The following is a 13,733-nucleotide window of genomic DNA, read 5'->3' as shown; positions in this document are numbered from 1 at the left end:
AAGCTGATAGCGATAATCGACATCCAAAAGGTGAATGATCGTCCCTTGCCGTACGATCTACAACTGAATCTGAACAAAACAGAGCTTTTGACGACCGATCCTATCGAAGTAGAAACTCAGATCAAATCAAGGATATTTTTATAAGATTCCAAACAGATGTACAAACAGGTACAAATTCTATTATCATGATGTGGAGGTGAAACGAGAAACAGAGGTCAAATATTTAGATATCACTCTAGACCAAAAATTACTCTGGAAGACACATGTCGGAAACACTTGTCGAAAAGCCACGAGGGCTCTGATGACTTGCAGATCCATAGCAGGAAAAAAATGGGGTTGCAGCCCGAAGATACTACTTTGGATATATATTGCAATAGTAAGGCCAATGATTACCTATGGAGCGGTAGTCTGAGCAGAAAGAACCGAACTCAGCACACAAGCCAGGGAATTACTTAAGCTCCAAAGGCTGGCTTGCGTGTGTATCAGTGGGGCAATGAGGACATGCCCAATGGCATCCCTGGAGGTCCTTCTGGGATTAACCCCTCTCCATCTGCACATACAGATGCAGGCAAGGAAATCAATATGCAGGATGGCCGGTAGTATGAGTGAGGCGGGGAGCTGCCTAAATCGAAGGAAGATTGATATCCTTTCTAAGCGGTATCCCGAATTACTGATACCGAGGGACAACATGACAACGAGGTTTCACTTCGATAAGAAGTTTGAAACACGTTGGAGTAACAAGGCAAACTGGGAGAGCGTGGCTGCGACATACGGCTTAAACCAGCAACTGATTACTTGGTACACTGACGGATCCCTCACAGCAGAGGGAGCGGGTGCCGGTGTCATTGGTCCAAGGAAAATGTACTTTGAGCCAATGGGCAGGTACACTAGCATATTCCAGGCGGAAATTTACGTCATAGACAAATGTGCCTCCTTTAATCTGCAAAGGAACTACAGGGGGCAGAACATAGCTATTCTCACCGATAGCCAAGCAGCGATCAAGGCACTTAGGTCCAACCAGGTGAACTCTAAACTGGTATGGGAATGCCTTGAGAGACTGAATACACTCGGCTCGTCCAACAAGGTCTGGATACTTTGGGTTCCAGGCCATGCTGGGTTGGAAGGCAATGAGGCAGCGGATGAACTAGCCAAGAAGGGAGCAGGGATGCCTTTACACGAGCCAGAACCCTTCTGTGGAATCGGAAACGGTTTCATGGCTATGAATCTAAGAAACGAAGAGAAACGGTTGGCGGAACTATATTGGGCGGACCTACCAGGGATGGAGCAGTCCAGGGTGCTTATTGGGGGATACGAACCCATGCGTACAAAGGATTGCTTAAACCTCACCAAAAAGAACCTCCGAATCATAGTCGGAATTCTCAATGGTCATTGTCGGCTGAACTATCACCTAGGGAAGCTAGGGATGTCTACGGACACTGCCTGCAGGTTTTGTGAGGAGGAGGACGAAACCTCTATGCACGTCCTGGGACAGTGTCCGGCACTTGTGCAAAGTAGGTCGATACATCTGGGAGAACACTTAATACCAGATGCAAAGCTGAAACTTCTGGAAGTCGGGAACATACTAAAGTTCCTAACGGTTACAGGCCTGCTTGAGATACTATGATCCACAGGTACACTATAACCAGTAAAAGGGGCACAATAGTTCTTCAAGGACGTGGTGCGACTTTCCCTTAACAGAATAATAATAATAAGATACCAGGTCTAGAGACAACAAAAGTCTCTCAAAACAAAGACGATCTCTTCAAATCATTTGTGGAATTTCAAAAGTAGACAAACGACCAAAAACTTGTAGTACCGTGGTGTTAATCTCTTCTCCTCTCTTCCGATGAGGAAATGGATCAAGTATTATGGTAAAGGAGCAGTTGTATTGTCAAAGGCTGTGTTTCGTGATGCAATAATGTTTACAATAACACTACCCGATAGAGTAGAACCTAGTAAATGTAGAAATTAGAAAATGTACTTCCAAATCCTAACATATGTCTTCTCTTGACTCGTTCTGTATAGTATAGGGCATCTATGAATCCATCTCTTATCTTATTGGTTCGTTACCCATTTTATGTTGTATAAAACTGCACTTTATATTCATTATCTTTACATTTAATAATGAGCAAGTGGATAAGCCTACAGTAGTGAAATAAGCACCGAGAAGAAAATAGGAAAATTTAAGCCAATCGGATTTTCAACCTTAAAGCAACGAAGTCGAAAGTTTGACGTTAACCAACTGGAACAAGAAGCTTTCTTAGCTCAATTTACTTAAGATGAGCAGTATTCGGAAAAAGTGTCACGATAAATTAAAGCAGTCATGAAGGGCATATTTCGATAGGACGAGAAATTACGTTGTCATCATTAGAAGAGAAGCTTCCAGCACAACAAATTGGCAGAAGGCACATTGAATAGGTCATTACTCTGAGAGAATCTGGCAAAAGCATGCAGCTCCGAAATGCCACATTTAGGATCGTCAAATACGACATTTTTTGCGAATTCAAGACACTCTTCGCCCAAGATGTCTGCACGTCTCAGCTTTGTTAAAGTTTTGGCGAGGAACCCTTCGTTTCAATGAAACCTCAGCCCAAACACCAACTACTCAAGCTTCAACAATTCTTGGTTTTAGTTTGTCAAGCATCCGCGAACCCTTGCGCGGTATAGTTATAGAAATACCACGCGAATCGAGTTTCTAGAATGTGTCATCCATTTACTGTAATTAAGGGGACCTAACTAAAACACATCATCACAGTCCTAAGCTCATGGATCAACCCGGCGGTAGCGGTCAGATGGTACCAGCAATAACTCGTTTTGTCAATGCACAAAAAGAATTCAAAAATTAAGCAATGATATACACATTGAAATCCGCAACTCCATCTTCATTTTAGACTACATCGTCCAGAATATAAAGGGGCATAGCGAAAATTGACTGGAAAGAAATACTCTGCGAAGTATTTTCACCAGAAAACCGAGATCCTCAATCACCATATCTCAGTTCCTGAAAGGTCCCTAACTCTATATAACTGAAACAATTTTGTGGCAAGGCTGCTGGTCGTGATAACATCCCACCAAAAAACTATATTCCCAATGAGGATATGGAAATCCTTACCAATCAATTCATGAAATCTTAGTTCTAATCAGAAGAATATGTCACATCATCAACCTCCAATTCGTATCGCCCCTTTTCTATCAGTCAGGCTCACTAATTTTATACGATAAATTAACTTCAACAAACTGTGTAAAAAGAAAAAGTTCAGAAGGGCAACTAAAATACTGTGGACTACCGATCAGCAGTAAATTAAGGACTTGTCTTCTGAATGTGTGTAACTAAAGAGGCCCTGGTATCGGGCTTCAAATGTAGGTAAATGTGACGCGCTGGAGCTTCGTTACAGTGAAAAATTACTTGCAGTGCAATGTTGTGTACTCCATAGCAAAAGGAGTTACACCATTATGCTGGTTAATGTAACAGTAGCTACTGCGAATAGCACCACACAACGTATCATCATCATCATCAACAACGGCGCAACCACCGGTATCCGGTCTAGGCCTGCCTTAATAAGTAACTCCAGACATCCCGGTTTTGCGCCGAGGTCCACCAATTCGATATCCCTAAAGGCTGTCTGGCGTCCTGACCTACGCCATCGCTCCATCTTAGGCAGGATCTGCATCAGGAAAGAGTTTTTCGAAGGTTCCGGAAGGATTCTCCCCGGGCCCCAAGTTTTCTCGTGAGCCCGGAACAGAAATTTCAATAAAAACCAAGGATAATGGGAGGCACCAATAACTTCACCCCAAACTTAGATGATATTTGATCCGGGCTCCGTTTTCCGCATAATTTTCACTCCGGGACCGAATTTTCCCTCAACGGCCCTAAAGGGGGGAAAAATATTATTGCTGTATTCAGGTTAAATCTCAGAGAAAACCTACCCCTATTGTATCTAATCACCGAGGTCTTTTCCTCTCGTTACCACTTGCGTTTTTCACGCTGGGATTTAATGGCTGCCATCTTTCCTCTTGCTGAACCGTGGACTCCGTCCAAAGAAACTAGGAAAAGGAGGCAAGCAGAGTGAGACTGTATATTAATACCTACAAAACCAAGGCGCTCGATTCGGCAGGTCGTTGTACTCCTTCGATTTGCGTAGAGAACTTGGCCGGCTTACATGCCAAATACTCATGGAGATGTTGATTAGTAACCGGAAATGGTCACACATGAATAGGTCACACAATAAGAAAGCGCGACATTCTCATTGCGTATTATGCCATACAGTAAAATCTACTATCCCAGGATGGCCATTTAAAAGCTATGTGACTAAGAACAGGGGATTAGAAGTATAGGCTTGAAGCACAGTCCCAGGAACCAACAGCGATGGTCTGCATAAGTGGGTAACGCGCTGTCCGCCATAGAGGTCGTTTTAAATCCGCCGAAGAAAAATATCATGTTCTGAATGCCAACTATCTTAATACCAGAATAATCCTTAGGATTAACGTTTGAGGGCTAGAGGACCAAGCTTCCAAAACGAAAACACGGTTTGAATCTCACTGGTAACAACAGGACTTATATGGTCAGGTTCATTTAGGATAACACAGGCGAACGTAACGTTGACTACATTACTGCCCAGCGTGCCATTTATAAATAGATTGAATTCTGCAAGGCACTAGATCAACTTATATATAAAGCTTTGAAGCTAAGATTCAAATTAGAGTGGTAAGTCATCAACTAGACCACATTCTATATACCAGCGTCGTTAGGATTCCACAGGACGCAGAACTTTCAACGAGACTGGTGCTTTCCAAATTAAACATCTCGAAACTCACCTCCACATATAAACTAGTCAAAAGTCTTTAATATCCTGATGACCTTATCAGTAATACCTCCGTGAAAAATAGGGAACCCATCTGATATAACCGATATAACGCTTTTAATCCCAAAAAATAGCAAAAAATATTCTTACATGGGGGAAAAATTTCAACAAAAATTTTCAAAAACGGCCAAAAATATATAATCAATAAAGCACAAAAATGTGATCAAATTCCTAAAAGGATCTTGTTATATACATATATATGCATCAACCACACCAACGCGCCATCGTTCGCGTTCGCGCGAAACCACGATTCCCAGATTTACAAATTTATCGTCTCCTTCGATGTTCTGCCCATTAATGCAAATAGGGAGAGTGCGATGATCCGTCGGACTGAGAACCTTGGTTTCGTTAGTATTCCAACTCTACTTGCCTCCTTTTCCAAATTCAGAGCCATTTGGTGAAGGTCCATAACCCGGTGAGAGACCAAAAAAATGTCATCAGCGTAGTCGAGGTGTTTGAAAAAAGATAATACAGTCAATTGCTCCACTATGGACAAAGCAGTATGGAGAATGCCACCGATAGCAAGAAGAAATAATATTGGTGACAGTGACTTGTTAGCACTAATGAAGGGAACAAGCGGTTCCCGAAATATCGGAATTTGCAAGAATATATATTTACACCAATGGAAAAGAAACAACAAGTTTTTTATGATTTCAAAAAAATGGTGGCAAGATCACCCTGGCGGACTCCGCTTTGAACCTTAAATCCTCCCAGATTTTATCTCGGCGTAGCACCTGATATCTTGCGCCATCATATGTCGTTCTGATAATGGATATTGGTGGTCCAGAATGCCTGCGCAGAACACTACAGATACACTACACTATCAAAAACTTTCTCGCAATCACGGACTGCTCGAAAAAGACCCATAGGGATTTGACGTGCTCAATGCAGAAGAATTCGGAGCAGAAATCAGCCGGCCTCCTATCGATCAAGCTTTCAGGATGTTCTTTGATGCGCTCCAGGATTATTTTAGCTATGGCCTTCGCGACGGCAGGAAACATGCAGATACCGCTCCAATTGTTACACTAAAAAGCCGTGTCCCTCTTTGGAATCTTGACGATCATCGTCATTCCACTCTCTGGGAAAGGCCTGGGCTTGCCAAGATTTCCGTACAAATGGTATCAGCAGATTTGCCGTAACTGCAGCAATAATTAACCCCGCGGGAGACCGTTAAGCCCAGCAGCTTTACTTCCTTTGAGTGCATTGATGACCAAAATGATTTCTCTTCTGTGTGAAGAAACAGTCCGCATACACATACCACGGCAACTAGTCATTTAATCCACAAGAGGGGGAACACCGGATGTGATACAGTTAAGAACCATGGAAAAGTCTTTTTGCCACCTCCTCAATTCCTCGTCATCGAAGATTTGTGACCACATGCAAGCTTTTTCGTGATGCGGTATACACCTCTGAAATTATAGCGTCCTACGGCATCTTCCGTTTTCCTGAACAGCGCCATAGCAAATTTTTACTTGTCATGGTGTATACTGTGCTGAACTTCTCAGGATTTCGCTCGTTATCGTTGCTTGAGGGCGTCAGGTCAACCATCAATCGCAGCGGTCAGCAGAGCCTTCAATCCCGTCTGTTCATCGACCTGTCTCCACGGTTCCGCAGTCAGCCAGATCTTATGACACCCCTTTGGGACAAGATCAACGGCCTGTGTACCACCCGAGGAAAGAGCATTTTCGATGACAGCCCAAAGTTCATCGATATTCTCAGGCGGGTTAATCAGTATATCTGCCATCCGATCAGGAAGGTAGCTCTGCCACTGTCAAAAAAAAGTGGCTAATGTTGAACTTAGGAGTTGTAACTCCTCAACCCAGCGAGAAGTGGCGGACAACATGCAAGCGAACGAAAACGGCCATCAGACGGTGATCCCTTTTGAGGACGATGTCAGCGCCTCTCTTCTTAAGAACATCTAGGAGACAACTCCTCAATCTATTGCTGATTACGAAGAGGTCGATCTGATTGCTTGCACCGTGTTGGTCAGGTGAAACCCATCTGACCTTATGGCGGCCTCTGTGCTCGAACAATGTACCACTAATGAGTTGTAACTTCAGAAATCTCGATTATTGTTAAGATCGCCAAAACCGTACTTCTCCTTCACATGCCGGAGCAAGGAGATTTCAGAGCCCACCTCCATCATCATTAACGGCGCAACAATCCCAGACACCCTGGTTTTGCGCCGAGTTCCACCATTTCGAATCCACCTTGGCATTCATTTAGCAAGCGTCGCTGAAGTGCGCATAGTTGCTCGTAGAAAGCATCATTCTGCATTATATCGGAAGTCTCCACAGTGTACAATTGTGACGCTCCTTAACTTAATCGGGAACCTTGTAGTTACTAAACTGTTAGAAACCGGCCCCCGATAGCCGTCAGAAACAACCCAACACTAGATTCGTGTTTCCTACCATTCCAGAGTATAAGAGCACATTGTCATTAGTGTGGCAAGAGGAAGTGGAGTAGGTACTCTCAAGGGCCCACCATCCTCCTTCGATGAGGCCCAGAATACCCAGCTTATATCGTTTGAATTCCCGCTCAAGTTGGAGAAAGCGATTCCCCTACCGTCGTCGATGAGGTTCCACACATTCCAGAAACCAACGATAGTCCGTTTTCGATAGCCAAAGGTCATAGCCGTGATGTCAGTCCCTATCTGGAGCGTTATTGACGTTTCTCTAGCAATAAAGTTTAAAGGTTATAAATTTCTATTCCTTTTGGTTCACCCCTTACGACAACCAGGGAAGACCTTGAGTGTATTCTTAAGTCTCAACTGGGGCACCACCGGGAATAATGGGGAAACGATGACGATCATGAACTGGAGGACGCTGCTATCAAAGGGAATTAAGCATCGCAAGCTACCTAGAATATGCCTACTAAGGGACGGAATATCGGTGATCCAAAGATAGTCAAGAATTACCGCTGATGTAGGACATTCTCTTTTGTTGTACGCGTTGAAGGACACAGCGGTAATAACGTGAGTGCATATTGACAGCCACTCACAAGGCATGGAGACTGTCATGGATAGTATCTGTATTGCTTTCGCTTGGGTGTTCAACCAAAAACTCAGAATAAATGGTGTTGCGTTTCTCCAAATCGGACGAAGAGCATCCCAGCGCATGCCCATCATTTTGGGGTTCCACAAGGGCACAGTTCCCGAAAATAGGTACTTCACTTGCTGTTGCTGACATTCAAATGAATTGTTCAGAGAAATTTTTGGCTGTTATATTATCGACAAGTTCTAATAAAACTCTGAGTTGACTAGTGCAAATTAGCATATTGGATCCCACAGTTCCTCCTCCCCATCTGCTAAATCGATATCAAATGCCACTACTTGTTTAACATACTTGTTGAATCCAATGGAACCCATAGGAAAACTTTCCATGAAATTTACGTGAAAAAACTCGAATAATCAAATAGATCCCTAAGGATCAGGTTTACGGTTTGGGGCAGGGAAGTCAAATTACTTATAAATATCACTTACCAGTCTGGGTACTCGAATCAAAAAACGTACTTGTTGTTTCCACCGTCATTGTGCCAATTGTGCCGTCGATGATTTGCGCTGAAGAGTCACGTCGTCCTCGATATCTGAAATATATAACCAAATTATGTCTATCAATGCCTCCCAACTTTTTAAAGACAAATGGAATCCCACCTGCATACGTCATCACTTTGCGAACTCTGCCGTCGAAAATTCCTACACCTGATCATCTCCTCCGTGGTTGATTGTCTACGAAACCCTCTAGCAATTAGGATCTCTTCAGTAGTTGATTGTCTACGAATTGCAGGGCGACTGTTTGTTTCAGCTGGCGGGGGTGGTCGTGCACAAGGGCTTGGATCCCGTGACGAACAGCAACTACTCGATTCGGGAGATCGAGGAGTCCTTGCGGCGGAAGATGATTGTCGACGTAACCGAGTCCTACGTCTTGGACTTCCTTCCCGTTCGTGACTACGATCCGGTGAAAGATGGGATCTAGAATCGCGTCTTCCACGTGACGCACTATCTGGGCTAAGGCTATCACGTCGGGCACGTCTTTCAGCATCATCAGGTCCATCTGGACTTAAAGCGGGTTGCGATCCTCGTCGACTACTGCCTCCGGAAGGTAAACAAGACTCATCATATGCTGTCGCTTGACGTTGCAAACGCTGCAGGCGGGGAGTTCGCTCTGGACTGACTTTAGAGTCGCGTCTTACAACTCGACCGCACTGGGTAGTTGAGTCACGACGTGCTTTGGGCGCAGTGGGACTAGTCGCCGGCGGTGTGACTGAACTGGTTATTATTGTCGGAGGCGGGAGAGGTTGACAACTACTATCTACCGTACACACAGCCGAAAACATGATCGGTCCTGAGTCAGAGGCAGTGGAGCTTGTTGAAGGACGTTGCTCCTGGCGAAAATTCGGAAATTCCGGGGCAACGAGTGAATCCCGACGTTTCTTTGTTGCCCCAACTACTTTCGGCGGCGGGGGTGGCGTGGATGGTCGTCCAATAACAGAGTCTCGGCGACCGGAACGATAACTTTCCCCAGAACCGCGACGGGATCCCTGTAAAAAGATACAGCTCGTATAGTAATGCTCTAGTGGGCGGAGGAATAGTAATCTAACTTACACTCCTGGTAGCGTCACCAGACGCGACAGTCGATTCTTCCTTTTCTCGTTCCACAGGACTACGATTCCACGCCTTAACTAGGTCGGAAGTGTGCGATTCACGACGCGAGCGCATACTTCTAATACCGGAATCGGCACTTGATTCTCTACGTTTTCTAGGAACCGCGGTGTGGGTTTGTCCTGCTGTGATTGTTACGGTGCCTGCATCAGTTGTAGATTTTCCCCATGGTAAACTTCGTGCTAGATCTGCTAGAGTTTCACGACGGTTTAGTGGCGCTTTTGCTTGTCTTTTCGATCCGCCACCACTCCACTCACGTAGAATATCAGTTAATTGGGCTAGTGAACTGCGTCGTCGGCGTTGAAGACCTGAAATTGTGATGTGTTGATGATATCAACTTAATTTTAAGTAATGATTTATAGCAAGAAACAATTTCTTCTGTAAAAATAATCCAGGCTACCTTTGGAAATAAAACTTAGTCCGCTAATGAACATCCATTTACATAAAGTACAAATTTAACAGGCAGTTGCAGCATCTAGAGCTGTATAGTAATGGTTTAAAAAGGGTTCCTTATCCTGCGGCTTAATTTTCCGCTGCTTATCACTGTTATATCTTAAGTATACGTAGAGGTGGATCAGAACAAATTATTAGGGGGTTTGTGGAAGATGATCGCTAGATTTTACGTTGCTTTAGACAAAGGACGCAGAGGAAGTGCAGGTGAGCAGGATAACTGACGTCAAGCAACTTCTCTCAAAAAATAGACATCCAGTGAACTTGCTTGGGATGTAGGCATAATTTTGAAAAGGAATATAAAATCACAATGTTTCTTACGAAGGAATTGAAAAATATAAACAGGAACTGGATAGAATTAAAAGAAAATTGCAGTATGCAAATGAACGTTCTGGATGTAGGATTGGTGATAATCGAGGTAGTAACTGTCTTTATGTAGCTTATTAAAGAAGCTTACGTGCTAACTTTATTATTATTATTATTTACTATTTAAAGACAGAGAAAATCAGTTGAAGATCATCAGAGACAGAAAGCAAAGGCAGAAGAGAAGAGGGGAAAGATCGTGAATGATATATACAAATGAGGACCCCATAATAGATCAATGTGGTTTACCAGAGGAAATAGTCAAGGAACATGAGATATTCTGTCGGATCATTTTGAAAGATAAAGAGGCTTACGATCTTCAAAGGGGAAACATTTCAGAAAGCAGTTTTAGTGCAGAGCGAGCGAATATATTGACGCAGGATCAATCAGGAAATCAAGTAAAGGGGGGAGAGAAAATAACGAGCATACTGCATCTCCATGGTGGAGAAGACCAGAGGGAACATAGTGCGGAGCAATGTACCGCAAAAAAATAACCCTCTTCATATGGTTGCCTTTAGTGAGTTGAGATAGAAGCTTGTGGGTTAGCAACCTGAGAATTTTGAAATTTTACTACTACTGAAATGTCAATAATGCCTCGTATTGGGACTGAACTCACGGTTACGATCTTTGGTTATTGTAACAGGACTATGATTGGTTTCGGGAATGTGCGCACACTTCTCGAAAACGGTATCGAGGATCCCTAGAATTCTTGCTTTTTCCAACTCGAGCGAGAATTCCGACGATATGAACTAGTCATCATGGGCCTAAGCAAAACAAGTTGACGAGACTCTGGAGAGTACTTCTTTCCCTCTTGTGGCGTTGTGTTTTTGTACCTTGGGAAGCCGAGTAGTAGCGGACGCGAATTTGGTCTCGGGCTTTTTCTGATGGCTACCACGCTCTCTTGACCTATGAGCCGGTTTCTAACAAAAACCCTGACTGGAACATTTCGGTCCAGGGTGAGGAATATCACAAGTGTAAAATGCTATGCAACGACGGAGAATTCCGATGAAGTGAAAAACTAAACTACGATCAATTCAACGCAATTGAGGGGAGGCTTAATTAAAGTAAGATTGTGATCGTGATGGGAGGTCTGAATGCCGAGATGGGATTTGATAACACCTAGCTCGGAGATGTGATGGGAGAACATGGTCTTGGCGACCATAACGATATTGGTGGTCGCTTACGTTTCTTTTCTTGGTGCAACCGTCATTTGTCGCAGTGTTGGAAATCTGTGACCACTTGCTTGTATGATCCAGCTTCCACAGATAGCAATGATTTCAGAAGTGGACACATAATCGAAAGAGCTGAAATGAAGGACCTTAATTGACGACTCCTCATCCACGGTGACAAGCAGCTGAAGAGGTATAAGGAGCACTTCATCACGGCTCTTAACCGTATTACATGAAATCTAGACTAAAGAAACATTATCTCAGTCATTAATGCACTCAACTGGAGTAAAGCCGCTGGGCGCAATGGTCTCCAAGCAGGGTTATTCATAGTTGTACCTGCAATTGTTACAGATCTGCTACTTTCACTAGGATGGATATTCTGGAAATTCGAGACCTGCCCCAGGGAGTGGAAGAAGGGGATTGTGGTTAAGATTCTAAAGAAGGGCACCAGTCTTGAGTGCAGTAATTGGAGAGGTGTCTGCTTGCTGTCTGCCATCATAAAGATAATAGCTAAAATAATCCTGGAACACATCAAAAAACACATCGAAAGCGTGATAGGCAGAGAGTAGACTGCTTTCTGGTTTTCTTTCTTCCTGCAATACCTTACGGATCATTTTTGAATAGCGAGTAGAGGTTAGATTGGCAGCGTGAAAAGGAAGTGGATGTAGCGTGTTCTACATAGAGCAGCATTCCGGGGAAACTAATAGCTACTATTATAGCAACATATGATGGTGCAAAATGTCACGTGCTGCACAAGGTAAAATCTCAGAGGAATTTGAGTTACTGATATTATTTCTTCTTGCTGTTGGTGACGTTCTTCATGTTGCCTTGTCCGGAGAATGTGGAGGAATTCTATGGATTATTACACGTTTCCTTAAAAACCTCGACTATGCTAATGACATTTATTTGCTCTCTCATTGAGTTATAGATCTTGGTCAAATGCCTTGGATTTAAAAAAAGAGAGAAATTGAACTGAAGATAAACATCAACAAAACCAAAATTCTCAATCTGATGAGCCATCGTACTCTCCCTATCTATATGTACATTAATGGGATGCGTGGTTTCTGCGGCGGAGGTACCAGACTGGATGACGCATTAATAGCGCTAGATCTGCTTTCGCCGCGTATCTAAAATCTGGAAATGTAGGGACACCATGATCAAGTTGAGACTGCCGTATGCTAACGTTCTTTTTATGTTGCTATGAAGGTGTAGCACGTGGAAAGTCACCCCCGTTTTTAAAAACTTCAAGTCTTCGTGAACCCTTGTCTGCGACTTATCATCGAAGTACGCCGGCCTGAAACTATTTCGAACAAAGAACCAACCAATGCGCAGGCCTATCAGCCGCACATAATGTGATCAGAAGGCGAAAGTGACAATGAATAGGTCACAAATTAAGGAGGGGCGACAATTCCATTGCTGGCTTCACGGTACACTGTTCTACGATAATCAACGAGTGGGTCTCTCTAGGAGCACTTTATGTAGAACAATAGAGGAGGAATGCGGGCGTCTCGGGAAGTCCTCGGGGAAAGTTAAGGCGTATTTCGGCGATGTATGCTGGCAGGTAGGTGTGGTCGAAGCGCTATGCCCCGCCGAGGGGTGAATGGCGATCATGTTTAACTATATGCTGATGAATCAGCTGAATAGTAAAAAAATTTAGAGTAGTTAATAATGCAGTCGGTGAATTTGATAAAAATGGAAGGACGACATTGGCTAGATAATGGTTTCAAAACATATTTAACAAAATTAACAGGAATACCGGAGGTTATCAACTTTTTGCTTCCTACATTTTCCAGGGGGAACTTGTTTCGCATCGCAGTGTTGAATCAGATTGGGTAGAATATGAAATACTTGAGAGCGGAAGGAAATGACGCGTTCATAACCCGATTTCCAGAACTAAGTCATGCTCCAGAACAGAACGTCGTCAACCAGTACAAGGTGATAGTGAAAAACAACCGAGTTGCCCTAGAAACTAGGCAATAAATCTTCCAAAAAGTTTCACTTGAGCTCGGTCTGGAGCCATCAATTTACCGGACTAGTTAAAGGAGCAACACAAGTACTACATCTATAAGGCATTCCATGAACCCAATAGTTAGGAGAAGTTTAGCAACTGGGGATGTCGACCCAACTTATAATGAGGCTTTGACCGCATTCCAGGTCGCATTCACAGAATATACTGAGGTTTTTCCATTCGCTAGGTCAAAGATCTCAAAACTAAAGTTTACTTTGGCA

General features: G+C 43.6%; 1 protein-coding gene across 8 annotated transcripts in view; it reads right to left on the bottom strand.

Moving 5' to 3' along the window:
- Nucleotides 1-13,733, bottom strand: part of LOC119655154 — a 584,113-nt gene that overhangs the window by 330,785 nt on the left and 239,595 nt on the right. For all 8 annotated transcript variants that reach the window (XM_038060895.1, XM_038060896.1, XM_038060898.1 and 5 more), the window contains 3 exons: nucleotides 9,466-9,830; nucleotides 8,515-9,401; nucleotides 8,344-8,447 (listed from right to left, as the gene is read on the bottom strand). In XM_038060895.1, the coding sequence (XP_037916823.1) occupies nucleotides 8,344-8,447; nucleotides 8,515-9,401; nucleotides 9,466-9,830 (1,356 nt within the window). The remainder of the gene's footprint in view (nucleotides 1-8,343; nucleotides 8,448-8,514; nucleotides 9,402-9,465; nucleotides 9,831-13,733) is intronic.

The sequence above is a fragment of the Hermetia illucens genome, chromosome 4 (genome assembly GCF_905115235.1).
Source record: "Hermetia illucens chromosome 4, iHerIll2.2.curated.20191125, whole genome shotgun sequence".
In the NCBI taxonomy this organism is placed as follows: domain Eukaryota; kingdom Metazoa; phylum Arthropoda; class Insecta; order Diptera; family Stratiomyidae; genus Hermetia; species Hermetia illucens.
The sequence above is the reverse complement of the archived record's forward strand: the minus strand, read 5'-3'. Positions and strand labels throughout refer to the sequence as shown.